We start from the raw sequence: 24,453 nt of genomic DNA on the forward strand, positions 1-24,453 counted from the left end.
GCACCATTATGTTCTTTTTAACCAAATATCTCGCAGAGGGGCGTTGGGAGTGGACCCTTATTTTCATCTAAACTAAAGTAACAGACAGAGAATCAGCACTTTAGAAACAGGGCAGAAAGAGGGGATTATGGGATGCTACAATGGGTGATCTGCTTGTTATTTCGAGCCAAACACTTCAGACATGTTTTGTATATATCTGAGATGGTGAGACCTATAATATATTGATGAAAAACAGTATAATAGGGGACCTTTAATGTAAATAGGTACATCCCACCACTGGTTTGCTAACAGCTCCAGCTGCCCTGTACAGTGTGGGCCGGTGGCGGCCCCGGTGGCCGGTGTCGGTACTGAAGCTCCAGCAGGACTCGCTGCGTCGAGTCGGAGTCAGTCCGCCGAAGCTCTGCCGACTGGAGGGATGTGACCCCGGAACAGGACGCCCTCCTACAACAACACACCATTCAAACAGAGCAGAGAATAAAGAAAAGCTGGACCAGGAGGGGTAAGCTATTTTTTCTTCAGGAGGCGCACATTGTCAGGGTTTTTGTGAATCGATACGTGTGTTTGATTCCAGGCGTCCACACTCCTGGAGCGCAGCGGCACCTGGATGGGGTTTCACAGGAACTTCATTCAGGCTTTTGTCTCGGGCATGCTAGCGAGCTTAGCTAGCTTCGTTGGTTAGCATGGGCTGCTTTTCCAAAGGTAGCGCGGGTAGTAAGTGGGGACTAAATGTAATGATTCTCAGGTTAAAACGAAGGCAACTCGTGAAGCCGTTTAAAAAATCGTCCATACATGTTTTTACACGACGGATATTGATTCAAATTAATGTGGAAAATGCACCGAAGGCTTTCTGCTCGCTAGCATGAGCGCTGCTACAGTTTGAATAGTCTGCGTCCCGCAACATGATAACAAGATCCGTTCACTGTCACAATGTGTTTCCATAGCTTAAAATTAGAAAGACAAACCTTATTTTGTTACAGTTTGCCGTTCAATTTAGTTTTCTTTGTGTTTCTTTTTCAGTCAGAGTTTGACTTTGAAAAAACTACTAAAAACTCTAAAATCTCAGCTAACGCGAGTGTAACATTATGCAGACCACTGAGGGCGTTAACGGTTATAGTTGGGTTCACTTGCAGACGATATTGTGATGTTAAATGTATCTGAAATACACAGATTTAGCAGACTACATGCTCATGATGCACGCCTACATGTAGGGTTAAATACAAATTACAGGGCCATTTGTCCCACTCACTAAACACCTACCAGTCAGCCAAGGAAATGCTTAGACAACATTTAAATGCTGCTCCAGCCACAACAGCTTATGTAGAATGCGGTCACTTTGCTTAAAATGCTCATAGTTCAAGTTTTCTATTCCCATAACTCCTTCACTGGGTTTCTATTTTTGGATCATGCCACCCATAGATGCATTGTGCCATGCTGCCTTTTACAGTCTCTGCTTTTCCCCCACATGTCAGATAGCCTTTGAGTGATGAAGCTGGCACCCTGCCTGCTGCAGGGCATTGATGAGAGAGCTGCGGTCAGTGGGTATCAGGGCCCGGGCCACAGGCGAGCGCTCTGAATTCTCCAGGCAGCTTGCAGAGTTGGTCATGGACCACAGTATTTCAGGACTGCCTTAGTTTGCACATTCCCCTAACTGGGTGGATGTTGCAGAGAGATTAGGACCTCGCTTCCTCAGGGCAGGTGCTCTTCAGCGGCTGCTCCATCCCCAGGGGGAGCTCATCAGCTGCTGTCGAGCAGAGTTTAGGAGGGAGGGCTTGTTCATCTCACAACCTTGTGCTCTGCGTTTGGCAGCACACACTTGTCAGCATTAACTCAGCCCACGTAGTGGCCTGACACAATGATACTAAAGCTACTTGGATCCATTCGTAGTTTACACACACGCAGTCCTTCTGGAGGACCACCAAGTCTTTATGACTGTTAAACATAATTTAGTGGCATAGTGATCTTTTCTGTTCTTTGTTTTGTGCGCACGGTATCATGCACATTTGCAATGCGTGATATTGTTCCAAGCATATGGATCCGATAGCTTTTAGAATTGTATTCCCTGCCTTGATGTTGGCGCTTCTAAAATCTTTCAGCCGCTCGCCCGTGGGACCAGCTTAAGGCTGCAGCTTCTGTTTCTGTTCCTTTGAGGGACTGTGAGGAGAGAGCTAAGATCTTCTTCTGAGATCATAGACCAGATTTAATTAAGTTCTACAGCATGAATAACCGATAGATAAAAATGTAGTATTGTGAAAAAGTTTGCAAGATCAGATTGCCTCAATCTTGTAAAATATAAATGCTGAAAACCATTCATACATGTTCCTAATGGAACTGTAGTAGTATTAACAATGTACGAGTTGTTAAGTGTATCCTAGTAGGAGCTTAATAATGGGGTAGATTAATAATGTGTACCATCTATAAAAGGTCTCCCTATGACATAAGGTATACATTTGTCAAATGTCATGTCTTGTCTACTGTGACTCACTCTCTGTAGATCCTAGTATCAACGTTATGTAGAAATAGCCCAAGGACAGTTAAGCACTCCCAGAAAACCAGCTATGAACTAAGCCAGTACAGTTGAACAGGATTGTTTGAGTTCATGCCTCAAATGGTGGACAACAAGACATGACCTACTTATCAATCATGTTTTCACAATCCAGTTCATCACCTTTGTCCCCAAATACTGTAGCCATTGTTATGGCACTGTACATGTGAGGAGATGGCTTCACACAAAGGCAGCATGCAGACATCCAGCAAGTCCAGGCCTGAGCATTTCTGGTTTATGATGTCTGGCTCACGCTGTTTCAGGACTCCGAGCTGCCCGACCCAGTGTGTCGCTCTGTGACTGCACGGCTGCCGGTCAAACGCTTTTCATTATGTCCTCCTGCAGACTTGGCTGGGAAGAAGCAGTGTCATAGGACTGACTTACCATTAAAACAAATGTCATGTGCTGAAATATTAGTCAATGAATCAACTGAAATAAAATGTCAACAATTTAGATTTGGAAATCATGTATTACTAGCTTCTAAATAGGGCTGCAACTATTTTCAGTATAGAATAATCTGACAACTAATTTCTACATTAATCGATTGGTTTATTAAATGTGAAGAAAAATAATAAAATGTAATCAAAGATATTCATTCTTATCCCCATACCTGGAAGTCTAAAAACACCCTTTTATGCCATTTTGCATTAAATGAAATGACTAAATCAATTATCTCAATGTTAGCAGTATTTCTCTGACTAATAGTTGACTATGATTGCAGCTCTACTTATAAAATGTACATATTTAGTTTTTTTCCTTTCCTTTTGAAACAATGTAAATGTAGTATCTTTACATTCTGGAGCGTTGGTTTAAAGAAAAAAAGAGAATTTAAAACGAGAAATTGTTCTTACGCTGAAGGCCAATTTTTTCTATACTATTAAACACTGAGACAGTATAGTTAATGTCACAAGATAAACATTTAAATTGATGTAAATGTGACTAACGTTACAGTATTGAATTAGAACAGTCTACTAATTTCAATATGAACTCTAGTTGTTTTATTAGGTTGTGTGTCATCAGTAAAAGATAGTGTGTGTGTGTACGTACGTGTACCTGCAGCTGCTCTGCTGAACCAGGCCAGGTTGTTGGCATCTCAGCTGGCAGCTCCAGCAGCCGACTGAGGTTTCTCACACATTTGCTTGTGGTTGGAGCAGCTCATGATTAAATTCTTCTTTTTTTCCTTCCTGGTTTCTTGTATCTGTAGAGGCTATTGGCCTCTCAGGGTCTTATAGAGTTCAGACTTATAGCTGCAAACTAAACCCAGTTTGTCCGTCAACTCCGAGGTTTGTTTCAGTTTTTCTGCTTGCTGGATTAATTTGATTTCCTGAACAATCAGACATTGTGCATCATGTGCACAGCCGATCTCAAAGCCAACAACAAGCTGGACAAGTGGACCGGGCCATGTGTGACTGGGCCTGTGCACTTTGGCAGCCCCTGCCCTTCATGACCCTTAGCAAATGTGAGGCCCTATCACATTGCATACTGTAATCTCTGGCAAGCAGATCCCCGCTGCACTGTGTGGCCCGGTCACAGTGTTGGAATGTTGTGAGAAGCCTTCTCCATGTTTGTGTTTCTCAGAGACACTAATGGACACTGATACACAAGCTTGCATAAGAATCTGGCATGCAGAGAACAGACGTGTCTGTTTTTTTATAGGGGCATTGCTGAACATGCCATGCATTGGCTGTATAAGGTGTTGTAGTAATCACTAAAGTTAAGACATTTTGAAATCACAATATATTTCTAAAACGGATCACAGTCCAATGTTTATATTCTATTTATCATTTCCCCAAAATGGTTGATTTATGTATATTTAAGCTTGTTTCACTGGTAGAAATATAATAGCAGCAACACTTCAATGTTTAAAGAGCCTGTGACAGCATCCCAACAACTGTTGTGCAATGAAATATTGGGCTACTAGTAATCTCGAACCGTCAGTTTAAAAAAGAAAAAGCGATACCGTTCCGTTAAATATCAATAATTTCGAACATCGCGGGGAAATTCCTTCGACTCATTTTGAAGTTTTGGGGGAAGCCGGAAGTGACGTCAATGCGGGAACGCTTCACTGTGCGGCGAGAGAGCCAAACGCGACACAGTGGTGTCGTCATGCGTAGAAATGGTGAATTACTGAGTTTAGGCACGTTAATAACGTCTTAATGAAGTTGACTACAGTATATTCATATTTGTCAGTGCTTCATGTCAATTCGGCGAACATAAACATAATGATCGTGGTGAAGATGATGATTACATTAGGATTAAAAATCGGTAGTGAGAGCTGCTGAATTTCCTCCGGTCGGATGTGATATAAAAACAAATCGATTATTTTTGTAGTTGTAAACTCAAGTGGATGAAACTACATTTATTAGTGCTTTCATTTCAATTCGGCGAACATATGATAGATTAAATGATCGTGAGAATGATGATTAAAAATCGTTTGTTTGAGCCGGTCTGCATTTCCTGATGAGAAAACAAACCGATGCTTTTTGTAGTTGTACACCAACATGGATTAAACGTGTGGTTTTTTCACCACAATGTTGGGGAAATTAATGGATAGAATGCACGGATTATTATTATTATTCCCACTCTCGATCGGGACACCAGGTCCACCGTTTCCCCGCAGCGAGGCTCCCCCCGTTGACAGTTTACGTGGGCTGGGTGCAGTCGCGGACTGGCCATCGGGACGAATCCAGATGGGCCGGTACCAGAAGTGGGCCGGTCGGATAAGTCACTAGCACATCCCCCATAGGCGGCGCGTGAGGCTCAGGTTTGGGAAGGCTAAATAAACTTTTTTTACCTGACGCTGCCCGCCTCCGGCGTCTATAGAAAAGAGAGCAACTCAGTGTGCGGAGTTAAATCTCTCAAGTCATATTACAGGATAAAGGAAATACAGTTTAAACTGCCGTAGGCCTATGCAGAGAAGACGCCGACGTGTCGCACTTATCATTCATATTACATCATCAATCAGATCATCGATCATATAATATCATAATATATCATATATTTCCTTATCTGAGTCAGCTTCTCCAGCCGTATCTGGCCGTGCAACACTTACAGTGTCACATAGGCTACTGTATGCAGAAGTATTATTTTTAGCAACACATTATGTTGACGAAACACTCGAGTCAAATGTAATTAAAGTCAGATCCACTCGTGTCTTAGACGTGAACCGCGCTCTCAGCTGGTGAGAGAAACCCTGGCTTGATTTACCGAGTTGATAACCAGCGTCGTAGGACCGCTTAGCGAGATCTCGTTTGTTAGTTTGTTGTTGTTAGTTTGTTTGTTACTCAAACATATCCAGGGTCTGTTGAACTGGCTTCGTAGTACAGGGCACAGGTAGGCTGGCAGCGCTAATGTCAAAGACACGGACATTGCATTATATTTGTATTTTACCAGGATGCAGTGACACAAATATTTACATATTTAAATTTACTATCTACTACAGCAACCCGCCGCCCCTGACATCCCCCACTCCCCCGTTGACAACTTACTAGCGGTACCGAAGTGGGCCGGTCGAGAGTCCCGGGATGGATTTTTAGTCCCAGTCCACCACTGACCGTATGATCGCCCATATTGACGCACCTAATTCCTAAACTTCTAACAGATACAACATAAAGCGATCCTTCAGCCTCATATGAGCTCTCAGACACGTTCAAAATGAAACTGTCTGAGCTGTCTGAGCTTGCTGCTGTGTGCACCATCGTGCGTTTACATGCAGATGCTGGGATCCTGAACGGTGCAGCTGGAGCGCTGTGCCCGCATGACGTCACACGTAATTTGGCGGGACTTGAAGAATCCCCGAGCAGATCCAGGAAATGGTCAACATTGAAGGGCAGATAATGGTTATCAAAGTACAAATATCCAAAATCAGTTCAGTAACGGTTTTCAAGGGGACAATATTTACTCAAATTGATGGGTTTGGATGATGGGGGAAACTCGTGTCACAGGCTCTTTAAGGCTTGATGAAAACTGAGAGGATATACACATGGTCTCTAGTAGGGCTCGGATATATATAACATTGTTTTATCACCATTGTGATATGAGACTAGATATTATCGTAATATTCCTGGTTTTGAATGCTTCATTACAGTAAAATTATTACAATTTCAGATTTTACCAGACCCTTTTAGCTGCCTTGTTATTTGCCATTACTTGCTTAGTCATTGTATGCCCATTACTGATGATTACTTATACACATTTTCATTGTGTTAATGTTTTGTGAATGTGTCAATAGTAATCCCTACACTATTGTGTCAATGTCAATATTGAGGTAATTTGTCAAAAATCGTGATATTTATTATTTATTTACTTCACATGGCCTGGATTGCTCCTCAAGTGTTATATTTTTTCTTTTAGATTTCACAGGTAAGTATCAGGGATAGTGTGGTTTCGGTGTGCTGCCCAGAAGGGCTCGATGTCTCGGCTCACCCCAACATTACAACACGGGCAGAGGGGGGGGGGGGTGATTAGGGCTCGATCAGCATTAAAGAAAGCCTTTGATTACGTCTAGAATATTAGCTGCCTGCGTCTGGGGCTGGCATCCCTCGAGGGATTTGTCTTGAGCCAGCCCACCTCGAGAACCCAACATCAGACACTCACCAAGGACTCCGAGGAACCCTATTGTGGTCCTTAAAATGATTACAAGACACAAAACAGCATGCACATCAGAATAATGCAGGAATAACCCAAGTCGGCGAAATGTTTCAAGGTTCTTTTTCAGAACATTATGAGTTTTTAGCAGAGATTTGTCTCTCTTTTTTTTTTTTGCATCCCAATCAAATCAATAATTTTATAGCAGAAATGACTTACTGGATTTGTCAGATTTTACAGATGTCATTAAAAAAAGCAGCTTTCGTCTAAATTGACAAGTAGTCATCTAGATGGTAGTATGAAGTAGCACATACAAAGTTTAGACATCTATAAATAGTTTGTCTTCCCAGAACAGGTCAATCAAAATGCAGAAATATCATGGCATATTATGGAAATATTTGACTGTTTTATGACAATCGTAATCTTTTGGACATAGCAAGCAATTTGAACCTCACCGTAAGCTCTGGGATCTCTGTATAAAACTATAATATTGATCATTCACATTGTCAAATATTTCAAGCTACATGCATCTGATAATACAGCCTGCCAATGAAAACATTTGTATATGATTTTTGGCTTTGAAATCACATTGAGCTGGACTCTATCTCAACCCAGTGTGTTTAAAATGTTGTAATCCAGCAGTGATACGCAGGAAGCCATTGTTTAGAAGTTAAGTCTCTGGCAGCCGAGTACCATCTGGGCATGGAATTATAAACATGGTTGGAAAGCTAGTTTGTTCAGAAGGATTGCACGGATGAAGCTGCCCATTATATAATCATATGCACAATGTTAATCACTGTTGTGTACAGGTTGTCCAGTTCACTGAGTACCAGAGCTGTAATTATTCCAGGTCTGTGGCTACTCTGCTGCCCAAAATAGTAATCTACATGTTTCTGCTACTTCCAGCCTGAAGAGGAACATGTGAAATACAGAATAGGAACTGTCTAATTTTCCTTTCTTCTTTTTCAAAAGTGTTAAACATGTCAAAACAATAGAAGAAGATCTCTGATAACCCGAACCCGCTTTTACATTTCCACGTTGTTCTACCTCCTGCCGAGATTCTCCCTATGGAATTTCACACACTGCGTTTGTTCTTCTTATAGCAGATATTGCTTTGAAAGTTGGAGAAGATGAGATGCTTATTTCAGGCTGGTATACAAATTGTATCTCTCAAAACATCCCGGGTAGAGATGATACTAAATATGGCCAGTTTTCAAACTTCAAACGGGAACATCAGAGGTTCATAAATGCCTCAGTCATGAAAGCAGAAGGCCTATTTATACAGATGATGAATGTGGAGTGTATCAGCCTTTGTAGAAGTCAAGTCTCAAAATAAGCCTTAATGTTGAGGATGTTTGTTGTATTATCCTTGACGTTTAAAAATCTCCAAGACAAGATGACGCCTTTTGGCTGTTACAGTTTTCTCCGCAGACCCTCTCTGCTGTTTTATCCCCTCGTACGCAGTGACCGTTTGACTCCCAGCCTGATTCAGATGCATGTCACCTCGCTGGTGCTCCTGTGTTTATATCATGCTTCATTCTATATCGTCTCACTGGTAGGTGTCTCTGGCTTGAGTCATAATTCTTCCATGTGAGGAGCTGGGAGTCGGATCAAACATGTCACTGCCTCCCCCTTCACCTTGGCCACCAACATCCTCCCTGGGGGTGTAGCTAGTAACTGACACCAGCACACTCTCCATCTTTTCATGGCTGTCTTGCTTTGAGACTGCAGTGGCTCTCTAATTTAACCAGGCCCGCAACGCTCAGGTGGAAGTGAATAACTAATGTGTTCATCTTCCTCCTCTTCTGTGTCTTATGCTCACTGTGTGGGACAGAGAACCGACCAAAAACAAAAGTGTAATTTGCTGTCGATAAACATCCACCATAGGTTGCTGTCATTATAAGGACTATAGCCAGATATGGTCTCCAGCTGCTCTGATCTGGGTGAATCCACACGCTCACAGTGGCACCCGAACGCCTGCCAATGGCCAACGTTGCCAACCCCATTCCTCCTTCTCCCCCCTCTGGGCTCTGGGAAGTGGGGACGGCGAGCCAGCTCCTCAATTAAATATAACCCCACATCAAACGGCCTGTCAACATGCATTAGAGGTCCTTTGTATGGATAAGAGGCCAAAATAAATTACCAGAACTATCATAGTCTCTGCGGCTCCCATAGGCTTTTTATGAAGGATTTAAAGGGGAGAACAAATCCTGACTTGCATACTGATATTCTCTCCATTAAATCAATTTTTTCAGACCAGACTCATCCCGTTAAAGATTTATTTTCCACCATTTTCTCTGAATTATTTTGACTTTTCGCATTTTCAATTGGCATAATTAGGCTGCATTTTAAACCGCGCTGTACGTCTTGTTGGTGCGTTATAACGGAGATCTAATGCGACAGTCGACCTTGATTTGTGTGTGCTTTCACAGCGGAACCTATCCCTTTTCTGTCATCCTCATTAGCTTTGGCAGCTCCTTTTATTGCCTTCTTCTCCCTCCCCCTTTGCCTATATTTTGCATCTCTGCAGACTGACAGAGAAAATAGGTCATTAGTTAGACAGAGAATATGAGATGGAAGGAGCAGGCAGGGGCGAGATCTGTGAGAAAACTGCTATGAAATATTGATGACAGCCATTCACGCTGTGAAGGGCCAAACAGCACTGAGACAAGGCCTCTGACTGTATATATCACCACTGTATGGATGTTACAAATTAGGAAGTTATCACATAGACTTTAGTTTGTATTATTTAACCTTATAAATCTGGAAAAGACATGTGAGAATTATGTTAGGTAATTGAAATGCAGTCAGTATTATATGTCTTATAATACATCCATGATTGTTAAAGCTAGAGCCTTAACCTCATGCTTAAATACTGCCATGGATTATATGAATTATACAATGGTTTATCAATACTCTGTGTAAAATGCATGTGTCAGGGTTGCATTTAGTAGTAACTCATATTGTATTTTAACCAAACTAAAGAATACAAACACAAAAGTGTAATCACTTTTTATGTATCTGTTTTCAAGCATGCAGGGGTGAGTGATCACATTTAAAAAAAAAAAAATCTGTTTTGTAGTCTATCAGTTTAAGGCCCGTCCGATAGTGCATCTCAAACAACTCTGTGTTAAAGTATTTCTAACTTCTTATAACACCTTGAGTGTTTGTGTAGCTTGGATTTTTCGCAGCTCTTGTGTAACGTGTTTTTTTTTTTGTGTCCAGAGCTACAGGAGCAGGGGGGATGAACCGCGAGGAGGCCCCGGGGAAGTCTCCTGAAGACATGTACGTCCAACAGAAAGTGCGGGTCCTGCTCATGCTAAAGAAAATGGGATCAAATGTAAGTGCAGTCTTGCCTAACACGAATTTTGGTTGTGCAACATTTTGGACATTTACAGATTAAAGAAACAAAAAAACTGCAGAAAACAATTGGAAGTGCTGTCTATTGTCCAGCTTATGCACATCAGTGGTTGTCTCTTAAACAGCCATCAAGACAAATAATTATCAAAACCAATAGAAACATTATTTCCTAACAGAATCATTATTATTGAAAGTCTGTATCTATTAATTAGATTTTCTACAGTAAAGTCTCCTTTCCATGCCAACTCACAATTGTTTTCCAAAGGTACAAACCAGTCTAGCCAGAGATACCAGGATAAGAGGCACAACTTCCAGGGACTGAAAGACTGACTACATTAGCATGAGAAAAACATTAATTTGCTGTCCATCAAGATAACATTGTGTGTGGTTTTATAACTGGAAATGTAAATTGTTTTCTCTTCAGCTGACGCCCAGTGAAGAGGCTTTTCTCCGGAATTACGCAGGTGTGGTCCACAGTCAGATGAGCCAGCTACCACAGCACAACATAGACCAGGGTAAGACCTCGACACACACACTTTATAGTTAGTGTAGTTTGAATGTTTCATATCTATAAAAAAAATAGTTTTTGCCCAAAAGGATTGAAGGCCTGTAAAAAATAACATTTACCTCAGCTCACACGCCACCTCCACATGTCACAAAAGTGTTACTTTGCTCAGACGACAAGAAGCAAAAATCCCTTCACATGCATCACTCCTCTCGAGTCTTTAACCCCAACAGGCGTAACGGATTGAGGCTGACTCACTCGCTTTGAGATTACTCACACAGCAAACACTGAGAGACTGGAACAGTGACTCAGTGCAGCGCTGCTTCTCCCAAACGGCTCAGAAGGGATATGATAAAGCAAATCACTGTTCATACTGTGTGTTATAAGACTTGTTTACCCAGTGGTGATCATCCGTTTCAATCCACCAGAGAGCACTGTTGAGCTGTCTTTATCTCATCTACAGTTTTACATTTGTCTTACCACAAGAGGGCGATAGATGAAACAGTGTGTGTGGAGCACTGCAGTTACCTGAGAAGATGGCAGCAAATTGTTTCATATGTTCTATAACTACCCTTATAAGGGCTTCCAGGCTCAGCCCAAACACTGCCTTCAGATATGAGCCCTGTGGTCCTCCTGTGGAACACCAGTGGGGGCCCGGGCCTTACTTTGTCGCTCACACATATTGGTCTCATCCGGGGAGCTTTGAGTCAGGAACATTGCCTGCGACATTGGCCCGTGTCCTTTCCCTCCTAGGAGAACAATCAGAGTTGTTTGCATTGATACATTTGTGATTACCTGTGTTGAAGAAGGTTTGGGGATTATGGTAAAACAGGGTATTAAGAAGTCACAGTGACTTTGTCTTGTTGTCCTTCACCGGTCCTTTCATCTTCTTTGCTTGACCTGCAGGGGTATTAAACTGCATTGTCACGTTTGGTAAAATCAGCCCCATATGCAATATGAGGGTGCATCATAACAATGTTAATGTGGATCATTGCATCTTTGGCAATAGTGTATATTGCATTATTACAATGTGTTTCTTCATTTAGCAGCAGTACATTACATCAGATGGGAAGGATGGTGCTGAAGGTGCAGCACCAAAAACGGATGTTTCCTGTCTGTTCTATCAATCAATCAATGTTATTTATATAGCCCAATATCACAAATGTTACATTTGTCTCAGTGGACTTCACAGTTTGTACAGAATATCAGTATGACAATACGAGACCCTCTGTCCTTAGACCCTCACATCGTACAAGGAAAAACTGTTCTAACCATCGGAGACTAGATTTCAGTTTGTGCTGCATGCCCTCGGTCTCTGCCTTTGTGCCCTTTAGTAGATACAGGACTCCATGTCTCTGTGCAGTCAATACTGCTTAAGAAGGGCCTCATAATAATGGACGAATACGACTGGTGAAAGGTGCTCCGAGTATGCATTATACATCACAAAAATAGTCACATTTATAGTGTAATTTGGCCAGACTGCCCAAATCCTCAGTGTGCCAATAAATTATTTGTGGTCTGCGTCTTTTCTGAAGTACCGTGATTAGGCATCATGGAGAGATAATCACTTTTAAATATCCAACGCTGAAGGACAGCAGGTTGTAGGTGTCGAGGCATAAGCCAACGCTTTAAGCCTCTGAGGATCCGCTATGTTGGCGTAATTGACGCACACAAAGTATCAGCACATTGGGGATCCTTTTTGAGGTTGTTTGAGTAGGGAATCACACACTGTTTGATCTCATTTAGATTTGGTAATAGGGGGGGGGGGGAATAGATGAAAGGAAACATTTTATTGCCTAGCAACTTGCACAGTCTAAATGTAATTTCACAGAAGCACAGCCTTCCAACAAAGTGTAAATATTAAACAAGCAAGAATGCATTTGATTCATCTGAAGTATCATCAATTCTGTAATTATTATAATACAGTTTAGGGAAAAGATATACACATTGTTTTGAGTTGTACTTGGCATAGTGGAGGTTGTTCTCTCTGTGGTTCACACTCTGTTCTCACTTCATTATAACGGCAGTAGACCTTTCCCCCCGTCCCTCTGTATGCAGCAGCAGTACTGTCTGTCCTGGTTGACCGTCACACAGCAGCAGGACACACCTCTCTCTGTGACTAGCCAGCACATTTCCAGGCAGAGGTTGTTTTTCTATGTCTCGTCTTTTATCATTGTTGAATCTGCTCACAGCAGTTTCACCTTTTAGACTTCGTACCGGCTAGAGTAGCTTCAATTTATTTGACTTGTTCTGTACTGGTTAGCTTGAACAATACTTCAATTGTGAGAAAGACTCTTAATAATCTTCCACTTGGCCTGCGAGTTAAAAGGTTTGTCTGAGCTGTAGAAACCAGGGGTGGGGAAAAAATCGATACTGAGATGCATCATGTTTCTTTATGAAATATAAGCTCCTTTATGTAGAAAAATCTATAATTGGAGAATGTACAGCCCAATTCTGTACATTATGATCGCCACTCCACTGTTAGATTGGGCAGTCTGTCTATTTATGATGAATAATTCAAGTACATTTGTCTGTCTGTTTGGTTTATAAATAAATATTACATGTTAAGCTTTAAAAGTAATCTCATGGTGAAAAAAATAAATGGCAATCATGTATAGAACTCAAAATGAAGATTTGATGTGTCTAATTAAATGACCTCTGAACATTATCTAATCATAAGGTGCCTAGAGTTTTCCACTTCCAGTAGAAATGAAACCACATTGCTTTTTCACTTCCTCTGCTTCACAGTCTCAAGATAAAAATAGCATATATTGGTTTGGTAATAAAAAAGCACACTGGTTTTCTTTTGTTGCGGCTCAGCCTGCTGATGACTCAGCCCTTCAGCTTGTCTGATTATACCTTTAGTCTGCACTATATAGGGTTTATAGTAACTTCATCCATCTCCACACAATACGATCGTGTGACTGCTGTTAAATTGAAAAGCATTCAGGCTGTCAGCACAGGAGCCACCATTAGCGGTGTAATGCTCCAGGCAAAGAGGTTTTCTAGCCCACAGTATCTAGCGGTGTGAAACCAAAGCTAGTTTAAAGAAGCATGGTGCTCCAATACAGCGTCCTCAGGGGTCTCGTATAGAGCTATAGTGTCACGTGTCAGACATGGCTTGACGATCGGATGGCGGCATCATGCTTAGAGGGCGCTGGAGGCAGGACATGGAGAAGCACTCGTTATTGATTACTCTTAGTCAAGGCTGGGCTGCATTAAATACATAAATAGAAGTGCAGGTGTGAGAGCCAGACCAAAGGTAATGTGACAAATGGGTTACATACATCCTTGCTGTTGTCAGCTTTAGCTTATTCTGATAAGAAAACAAATGTGTAGGGGATGCAGTGTAATCCATCCTGAGGCTTGTGCATTCTCTCCTCACAGCCACTTGATCAGGATCTGATTGGAAAAGAGTCTCTCCTTCAGACTCTGCTCTGCTGTCAAAATTTATTCTTGCTCTCCTTCTTGGAAAAACAAGAGAAAAACCACTACTTTGGTCTGCCACTCGTATTTCTTTAAGTCTGTGGGTCATGACATTTGCATTCAGATAGTTTTTAATTGCCTGATTAGCATACATGCAAATACATTATTTTGTTTTTGCAGTTTTTAATCAGGGCCAAAGAGGAATTCTCAGCCAAAGGCTCTGGAGCTTTTTTCTTATTCAGCTTTTTAGCGAAGTGCCTTGATGTAGCTTCATTCTGGCAGTGATTAGGACGCTGGGCATGCGATGTTAAACGCTGTTATTGTGATTGGAAATGAAGTGAGAACTCATTAAATGAGGCATGGTGGTTTTTTCGGGCTCTGTGTAAATTGCTCCAGTTTTGGTTTTTACTAAACTCTGTGTTGCAGAGAGCTTTGACTGCAGAATACGAGATGCACAGAAGTTTGTCTTATCAGCTTTGGTTCTTTCCCCTTTATCGCTCGTATCCCATGCTTTTTATGGCCGAACAACATGTGTCACTTTGAAACAATACAGTTTGTCACAGCTAAACTTGTTTACTGATTTGACAAGGAAATGTGCTCCTCCCCAGAAAGCATGTCTCAGGGCCTCAACAAAAGGGATAGAGGAGGATAGGGTTTCCATAGCAACCTCTGTTGTCCTGGGAAAGCTGAGGTCCCTTGATGCCTTTGGTGTTGCTGCAACGTGCTGCATCGGTAGATTGGAGCAGGTGTCATTGGGAGGCAAGCTGGAGTGCTAATTACACAGAGAGAGTGTGATGTACCAATCTCTCTGTCCCTCTCCTTTCTTACACAAACATGAACTGTCAATTCACCGTCTTGTTAGATTTCTCTGTATTACACTCCTTGTATAACGCAATCCTTTAACCCACCTTTTCAAGTGGGAGCCATGTGACAACGCCTTTATGTGGCAACTCGGCCAGAGTGCTATTGATTCTTCATGTATCCTGTTTGTCACTGAAGCATGAATCACAGCCAGATTTATGAAGTGTCACGACTACCTGACTCAAATTCTGGGGAAATCGTGATCTAATTGAAGTGTAATCAAACTGATGAGTATTGGGATCTGCACTCTAAAAAAACACCTGCAGAAGATGATTGACTTTCTTGATGAGGCCCATCAAATGTGGAATTTACTAAATCTATCTGGTGTCTTGATCGTCCCATAAGGATTTTGGTCTGGCTGCTTATAGTGGGCTGAGGATGCAACTAATGATGATTTGAAATACATCTCAGTTGGAAGATTCTGCTAACAGTGTTTCCTCTGCATCCATTTAGCAGTGGGGCCCCACCACAGCAAATAATGAACAACATTGTCATTTAGCCCTATTGCTATTTATAGCTACATGCAGATGCTTTAGATTAGAAGATATGATTATAGAATATTTCAATATATATTTTACATTTAAACTTACATTTGAAACATTAGCAGATATGAGACGCAACTATAAAATGATTGCCCAAAGAACCACAGCTTCATGATTTTTCCCAACCAAGGAAACAAACCTGAAGATAATCTTTTCAGACATTTGCACGTGATCATTACATTACATTGCATTTAGCTGACGCTTTTATCCAAAGCGACTTACAATAAGTACATTCGACCAGGAAGACACAACCTTGAAGAAAACAGAATCATATAAGTACATCAGGTTTCATAGAGCCAAACATTTCAAGTGCTACTCAACTGGCTTTAGGTAAGCCAGTCCTTTATTAGTATAAAAGTGCTTCGTTAATAGTTCTATCGCTCGAAGTGGAGTCGAAAGAGATGAGTTTTCAGTTTGCGCCGGAAGATGTGCAAGCTATCTGCCGTCCTGATGTCAATGGGGAGCTCATTCCACCATTTTGGAGCCAGGACAGCAAACCCATGTGTTTTTGCTGATGGATCACAACTGATACTCCAATTTTCCTTTCAAAATAATTGCCAAATAACTAGAAAAGTATAATATATCTACATTTGAGATATTGGCTTAATGACTATCTCCTCTGTTTATTAATTTATTTGAAACAACAACAACTTTTCAAAGATATCAAAATAGTTCTGCTTTAACCCATTTCCCTGGAAAGACCATTAGAAGGGGCTTTTCTTCCTCTCAAAGCATTAATGGAGTACAAATCGGATGACATGCCCGTTGTTACTGTTATTTATGTAATCCTCGGCTGGGTGAGGAGGGGATCAGTGCACATGGGAGGGAGGGGCCGGACACAGAGCTGCACCCTAAGTAAGTAAAAGAGTAAGTAAGAGCCGTTTGCTCATTGGCAGCAGCGTCCACTGATGCAGTCTGATTTCTATCTGTCGCTAAGCAACAGCTTTGAGGGACCTAACGTCCCCATCACGTTGGGGGGTGTGTGTGTGTCACATGACTCCCAGGCAAAGTAAAACAGATATAGCCCAGCCATACACTTGGATGTATTCTGAGAGCCTTTCTGCTGTCATTAGGCTCGTGTTGCACACTGTCCTGGCTCTGAACTGTCCGTTACACAATGTACCTCCTTCACACAACCGCACAATGATTCAGACTGGCATTTATTGTGATAAATTATTGCAAGTCCCTGCGCCAAACCATCCTGTGAGTAGTGCTTTTCTGCACTAGCTCCAGCTCCCCACTGTGTGCCATTACATAATTGTCTCATGTTTGAACATCTTTATCCCCCCTGCTGTATCAAAGCAGAGATGTTTGCTTTTACTGAAGACGAACAGCATGTGTATGCCAGTATTATTTTCATCAATCTCTCTAGTTTCTTCTCTGCCATGACCTAATTTCGTTTGGCCAATGATTTTTCAAGAGGAACTTGAGAGTTCATATTAAAAGGCTCCCTCCCCCAAAAGTCTAGATCTCACCAAGTCGATCTGAATTCAGCAAAGAAAGATGCTAATTATCTTCCCCGTAGAGATAGCCGAATGAAACACACAATTCAGTCTGGAGGGTCTGTGCTGTCTGATGAGGAGGGTCCGCCCTTTGTGCCAAATACATGTGGAAGCTCACAGTCCCTCCCTGGCCTACTTATATATCTCCACAATAATTAAATCTAACAAGCACTCGATGGCTGTGGCGAGGAGGTTTTTTATAGCCGACATGTACGAGGTGCTGTGTGAAATCTGCAACCGTCTGCTGGGGTGTTGAACTCGGTGTTAATGATATTTATACGATCTTAGCCTCACATGTCTTAATGCATGCTTCCTGTAGGCTATGGCACATAGTTGTCATTTGCTCCCCTCGTCTTTAAGAGACATGTTTTATTTAAAGACTGAGGAGACTAGAGGCGTTTGGTCTCACAATCAATTTATTTCCATTACCAAGAAGCAAAAGCATTTTCACCAGGTGGCCGAGCATGACAGTGCACGAGGGATTTTAATACTTTCCCACTTCAAGCCATTTAAGCTCTCTATATTCAGAAGGACTGACTTTTCAAAGTGAAGTACTTGCCAAAAAATCGGCCCTATATGAGAGACGAGTTGGACATATTGGGTCACTGAAAAAGTATAGTTTATTTAATGGTATTTACTCAAACAGAATTGGAAATGTATATTAGCTTTTCAGGGAGAAGCAGGTGATGAATCTCAGTCGGCAACAGACCAATTAGTGATTCCTTGTTAAACAACAGCCTGCAACTACAGCTTTGTCATCATTAACTTGGTGAAAGGGAAAGAGGAACATAAGGAGAAACAAGAAATCTAACCCTTTGTGCTGTGGATCCTTTCAGTGTCTCTACTGTTGGCCCAGGGATTATATTTCCCCAGCTCAGCGAGGTTAATATCATCAGCTGGAATCTAGTATTGTTTACAGACGGACAATCTTGTGCTTATGGCCTTAGCTGCCACAGCAGAGGAGATTGAATGGCATCGAAGCCTCAGATCTGAGTGTTATCATGGCAGCACAGGATGCTGCTGTCAGCGGTCACTGGATGTGTTGCAGTATCTCCCGGCAGGGCGCTGGGAGGGCAGGTGGCAGCTTTCCACAACAGGTACTAGATACAATTACAGGCCTGCACCAAAAGGGTTTTCCCAGCGTTTTATGCCCCTGCGGATTTATAGTCACAACTGACAGGATTTACAGGATACTGACAGGATCCTATGACCTGAAGAAAACTCAGATAGCTTCACACTGAAGAATCTAGAATAAAATGTATTGTCATTTGCACAAGGAAAATCTTAATTCCCAGGCTCCACCTCCCGTGACACACAATATATACATAAAAATAGTGCGAGAAGGAATAGAAATAAATGTAAGGGATACAATGGTGCAAGTACAATTCAGAGTAACTAGACTATATACATGTCGAACATAAAAACAGAATGTGAAATTAAATACTGTACTGTATTTAGTTTTTGTTTGTAGCAGTTGCCACACGTTCCCAGAAAGAACACAGTGAGCAGAAAAATAAAATCTGAGCCCAGTTTATTGCTTTGGACACATTTGAGCTCCTTTTTCCAGATTATTATGGATATCTGAACGCAGATCTTTTTGTGCCTTTTTCTGTTTATATAAGTCTTTGGTTCACTCGCCAGTCTCAGACAGAAACTGATCACAAATCAGGTCACAGCTTGTATCGATGAAAGAGCTGAGACATTTCCAGTCATCACAGTAAAAGATACCGTTTTGTTTTGGATATTAAAACCTCCTTTGTCAACATTTAATGTAATACACTTATACATACAATAAGTAAATTGAACTGGAATAAATGTACTTCTCCTCTATGTCCTGATTGATTATCTTTGACATATTGAAATTAAAAGTGTTAAGCTAATAGGAACTGCACACTCTGCACTTCTGGAGGATTTGTTTATTGTGAATCAGATTTGGCCTTCATAATAAATCAACAGTATCACTTCATGGGGAAAAGTGTCTCAAGGATACATTTTACACTGTTTGGCTGACTCAGATATTCAGCCTGGTTCATTTGGAGAAATGCAGCAGAGAGAAGCTGCAGCTGCATTAGACGCCAAGATATTGCAGGTGGGGACCCTGAGCTTCAGAAGCCTGAGCACAATGCATTTTGGTACATGTAGGCCAGGGGTGCCCACACTTTTTGGGCTGGTGAGCTACTTTTGAAAGGACCAGCTCACCGAGGTCTACCAACCAAAAATAAAATCCCAAATTGCAAGGGTTGCTGAATAACACGTTTTATTTATACATGGGATAATAGGGCTGCAACAAACGACTAATTTGATAATCGATGAATCTATCGATTAATGAAACGACTAATCGACTATTCAGACTATTACTGTATGCCTTGCACAATTTCTCAAACGCTCTTGTTTAGCCATCAACTTTTAGATTTAGCTTGAGGTTGTTTTAGGCATGTGGAAACTAACAATGAAGACAATAAAGATGAATACTTGATTCAAAAATACATATATTATTAAATTAACAAATTGTGAACAAAACTAACATTGCTTTTTATTTAAATTAAATAAATAATATTTCACATCAAAAGAAACAACAATGTTTTAACAAATCGTGTTAAATAATCTGATGACAGAACTGTGAACAGAATAGCTGAAACTTTAACAAAATAAAGAGTAACTCAGTTTCCTCTAATCATTAACCCGTGTTTGAATCATTGAGTTAACTGCGTGTGTTGCTGCGAGCATACATAACACCTGACGTGGAAATGTTACTCGTGGATGGGGCTGCAGAGCTACTAGAAAGACAGTCGAACCCGGTGCATTCCTCCGTCTGGATGTGGTGCACTTTTGCTAAATGTTTAGACACATTGCTCGTGTTACCGCCCTCACATGCTGAACTCTCTTGGCAAGGAGCATTGTCCACCTCAAGACGGGTAACATTTAACCACACCTTGGAGCGCTTCTCTCCGCCATCTCCTCCGTGTGTTGCTGCTTGTAGCAGCTGCGTGTGTGTAAACTGCCCCGCCCCCTCGCGCACAGACGGGGGAGAGAGATCTCGTCTCGATTGGAAAGATCGAAAATACACCGACATTTGTTTGTCTTTTTGCATGTTAGAAACGAGTTGGCGACACTAAGATTGCGAGATAATATTTGTGTAGCAATAATACATGACCTTTCTCAACTCGCTACTCGGAGGGAAGTCGCTGTTATGCCTTGTGAACACTCCGATAATGCCTCTCCACGTTACCTTTCTTTGGCAGAGCGACGCTTGCTTTACAAATAAGGCAAATAATCTTTGAATGTGACATCACAAACAAATATTCTTCCTCCCATTCTGGGTGGAAGTGGTATGTCTTTAGCTTCTTGCTCGGTCCCGCACTCATTTTGTTGTTTGTCTCTTGTTTGTCTCTTTAACTTAATTTGAGTTTTCCCGGCACTTGACTGATTTTGTATCGCTTTGCATTCTGGGTTAACAGACTGGAAAGCGATAGGTCGCTTTTTCTGTCAATCAAGTAAACTCCTGAATTAAGTGGCAGGGAGGAGGGATCAAAACCTGTTTTGTCTATTTTAACGGAACAGGATTTTTTTTTTATGAATGACTCGCGATCTACCAGCATTGCCCCCGCGGTCGACCGGTCGCCCGCGGTCGACGTACTGGGCACCTCTGATGTAGGCACTGCAGCTAAGCTCTGTGAGCAGGAAAATTCAGTTTTTATGGACATTTATTCTTCCATTGAAACTGATTCAACATCCATATAAAATGTGGCATTTCTTTTATTTCCCTTGACAGTACTCAATTCTAACATCAACATTATATTACACTGTTCTTGGTTTTCAATCTTGCCTATTTTTATGCTTTTGTTGCATTGTTTTATGTTGTAGAATAGCAGGTTGTGTTAATATCTCTGTCTGTGTAATTAAAATCCCAAACAGTGTATTTATTTGCACGACATGCCTGACATTCTGCTCTTGGTTTTCAGGTGCAGAGGACGTGGTCATGGCGTTCTCGCGGCAGGAGGCGGAGGATCGGCGACAGTGACACTGGGCCCCTCAATCTCCCTCCACTGCACCCCCTCAATCTCCCTCCACTGCACCCCCTCAATCTCCCTCCACTGCGCCCCCTCAATCTCCCCCCCCCCCCGCATGTGATCCACACAGCAACCCAAACGCGACACTGATGAGCTCAGGAGAGGAGGGGGCCCAGGAGGGAGAGGAGGGGATGAGACTCCAGAAGCTGCCTCGCTCTCTCCCCCAGCCTCTTCAACCCCCCCCCACACCCCACACCCCACACACCCCACACCCCACACTCGAGCTGGCCCACCATGACCCGAGAGTCACTATGTGCTCAAGCCTCGGCAACAAGGCAGTCAGTGAAATCACTCGCAGGTCGTGTGGATGAATATCAAATGTAGTTTTTTTTTTTTTTTCTGTGGGTGGGTTGGTTTTGTATTATTTTGTCTGTGTTGAGACATTAGGCAGTGTTACGTGATATATCTGCTGCGGTCACTGGAGCAATGTGACCGGCAGCAGCTGATTGAAGCAAAGAGAAATATAGTTTGGGTCAAGCAGCGAGTGTGATGGTCGATCGTGTTAGGGGAGACATTTTTATTATTTCTGCTTACCCTAATGGGGCTGAAATGTTTTGATTTAGCTGATGTGTCATTAAGGCTTTTGTATTGTCACACAAGGGGCCTCATTTATAACATTTGAGGTGTATAGAAAAAGGTGTGAAATATGGCAACGCCATCTCCCACGCAGCTGTTCTAGATACTCTGGAACATTTCTGAAACTTCAATGCTGAAGACAAAGTAGCCAAATAAAGTTTAATGTATTAATAACTCTTCTCAGAAAATTAACGTTTCTTTTATATATATAGTCCTGCCTAGCCTGTGAGAAAGGTCAGGCTGCACCTGTAAACATTAGGCGCTTTCACACTGCGGTACTTTTCCCACAAAGGTTCATGTGTACTTAGTTCATGTGAACTCTTTAGTTCTCATGAACTAAGTACAGATCGCGTTCACACTGGAAAAAGTCCCTGGGGGTGGATTAGGCAAATGACGCCGCTGACGTCACTTCTTCTTCTTCTGCTTTGGGTTTACTGGCAGGCCGCAAACCACTTCACGGCGTATACTGCCGCCCAAAGTCCCCGGCCGGAAGTCCCCGGAGTTGGGGACTGGCTTCAGTAGAAGCTGCTGGGACTCCCAGCAGCTTCTACTGAAGCCTTCCGAGTAAATCGCCAGAACGCCGACACCTCCTCATCTCCACCACTCCCATGTTTTATTTTGTGTTGCCATAAGTTAGTCTCTCTGCGTTTCTGCGCTGGGCTAATGCTAATGCTAATAATGCTAATGCGAGGATAATAAAATGGCGGCTTCACAAAACTTTTTGGGAGTTTTGCGGGGCGTGGTTTGCAATCCTTCCAGCCAATCAGAAATGTAGCTCTTTTCTCACAAAAGAGCCGTTCGAAAGTCCCTGCTCTCTAGCAGGGACTTTCGAGGGGGTAAAAAGGTTCACATGAACTAATTTTAGTACCGGCTCTTTTTGGTGTGAACGCGATAAAAGAATTCACATGAACTAAGTTCACATGAACCTTTGTGGGAAAAGTACCGCAGTGTGAAAGCGCCTATTCTGGGAACAAAGCCCCTTTTGTTAACGTATTTCTGGGGCGGGTCCTAGCACAGGATGCAGCACCTGAGCAGCAACACATTAACATGCAGACAGAAAGAGGGACATGCTGAGTGAAAAAGGAGGACAATGACAGGCCAATTACAGGCTTATACCCACAATCTACACCCGATTGGTCCAGCTATTTTACATTAAATCCTGTCCACATTCTTACGGCAGGACGTTTGAAAATGTAGAACCAAGACACATTTACCAAGTGCAGTGAGCCCTGGTTACCTCTGGCTTTTTGTTTAATACCATGCATAAACAACGTGTTTTTTATTTAAGAATTTGCCTTTCTAATCCTGTGGCGCTCACTGCTGTTGTGATTTGCTAACCGTCTCTTACCGGTCAACTAAGAAATGACCACAAAGCGTTACGTCTTACTGAATCAACATCTGTGACGTTTAACAAACATCCCTCTCTGTGTATTTGCAGTCTGACCTTTTGTGTTCACTTACAAATATTCGAATGACACACTGATTGATGTGTGTGTTAACACTCACAGCAGGCCTGCCATTAATCATTCATGTTTAATTCTGGGAGTGAGCAGGTAGGGTGCCGAGGCTAGGGACTGGATTGATGGGTGAAAGGAGATTTTAGAAAGCACACGATTTTCTTCTCAAGAAATCTACACAGCAGTTTTATAAACAAGGCCCCTCTTGTTCTTCTGCTGCTTTGTTTTGAACCATAGGCTGTTGAAAGTGCAACAAACCTTTCTCTTGTGGAAAGCGTAAGAATTAAAGACACTAGGAAACATAATCTCATGAAACACAGGTGTACACATTCTCCCCAACACTGGTTTGCAGTTGTTCCGGCATGTAAAATCTTTTGTTGTTGTTGTACAAATAGATGGGAAAATACAATAATTGTGCCAATTGTCATTTTTGGTGTTTTTTTATCTGTAAGGTGACATTGATCTAAGAAGAATTGTTAATAGACAAGCTGTAGTTGTAATTTATTGTTTACTGAATTGACTTCCTCGAACACATCATTAGAGAGAGAACCAGTAGATAGTTTAATTTCATCAGCGGTGGCTCTTTGTTCACACTAAAATCACACAAATTCAAATTTTTAACTACCTGTTACTAACCATGTGAAGCCAAACATAAGAGCTGTGTGCTATTTCTGACTGTATCACTTGCACTATTATCAATGGGATATTTGCAAAAAATACATTTAGATATCTAGCTCAGAGATTTTATGTTTGGTTCAATGGATAAAAGAACACTTTTTAACCATGTTTTTATTCCTTCAGTGATTTTAAAAAGTATCTTCTCTGTGTTAATTCAACTGGAAAAGCTCAAAGAATATATGTTAACAACCAACATGTTTTTCTAATGACATGCTCAATATTTAATGTGTTTTAAATAGTTTGTTAACTTGTATAACTTAAAAAATAATTGTAACGTAATGTTTTAAGACCCTGACACACCAAGCCGATATCGGCTGTTCTCGTTAAGTCGGGAGACGAAGCGTGTC

General features: G+C 41.8%; 1 protein-coding gene across 1 annotated transcript; it reads left to right on the top strand.

Moving 5' to 3' along the window:
• Positions 1-321: 321 nt before the first annotated feature.
• Positions 322-22,150, top strand: LOC117541748 (beta-catenin-interacting protein 1). Its single transcript, XM_034208907.1, has 4 exons — positions 322-499; positions 10,355-10,469; positions 10,914-11,004; positions 21,288-22,150. Exons 2-4 carry the CDS (start codon positions 10,374-10,376, stop codon positions 21,344-21,346), a joined length of 246 nt encoding a protein of 81 aa, XP_034064798.1. The 5' UTR covers positions 322-499; positions 10,355-10,373; the 3' UTR covers positions 21,347-22,150.
• The last annotated feature ends 2,303 nt before the right edge of the window (positions 22,151-24,453 follow it).

This window comes from Gymnodraco acuticeps, unplaced genomic scaffold, assembly GCF_902827175.1.
Source record: "Gymnodraco acuticeps unplaced genomic scaffold, fGymAcu1.1, whole genome shotgun sequence".
NCBI classification, from domain to species: Eukaryota; Metazoa; Chordata; class Actinopteri; order Perciformes; family Bathydraconidae; genus Gymnodraco; species Gymnodraco acuticeps.

Bases quoted from the DNA above. Each gene is read 5' to 3' on its own strand.
- LOC117541748 (XM_034208907.1), top strand. From the start codon at position 10,374: ATGAACCGCGAGGAGGCCCCGGGGAAGTCTCCTGAAGACATGTACGTC. The intron at 10,470-10,913 runs GTAAGTGCAGTC...TTTTCTCTTCAG, and splicing joins TAAAGAAAATGGGATCAAAT to CTGACGCCCAGTGAAGAGGC. The intron at 11,005-21,287 runs GTAAGACCTCGA...CTTGGTTTTCAG, and splicing joins ACAGCACAACATAGACCAGG to GTGCAGAGGACGTGGTCATG.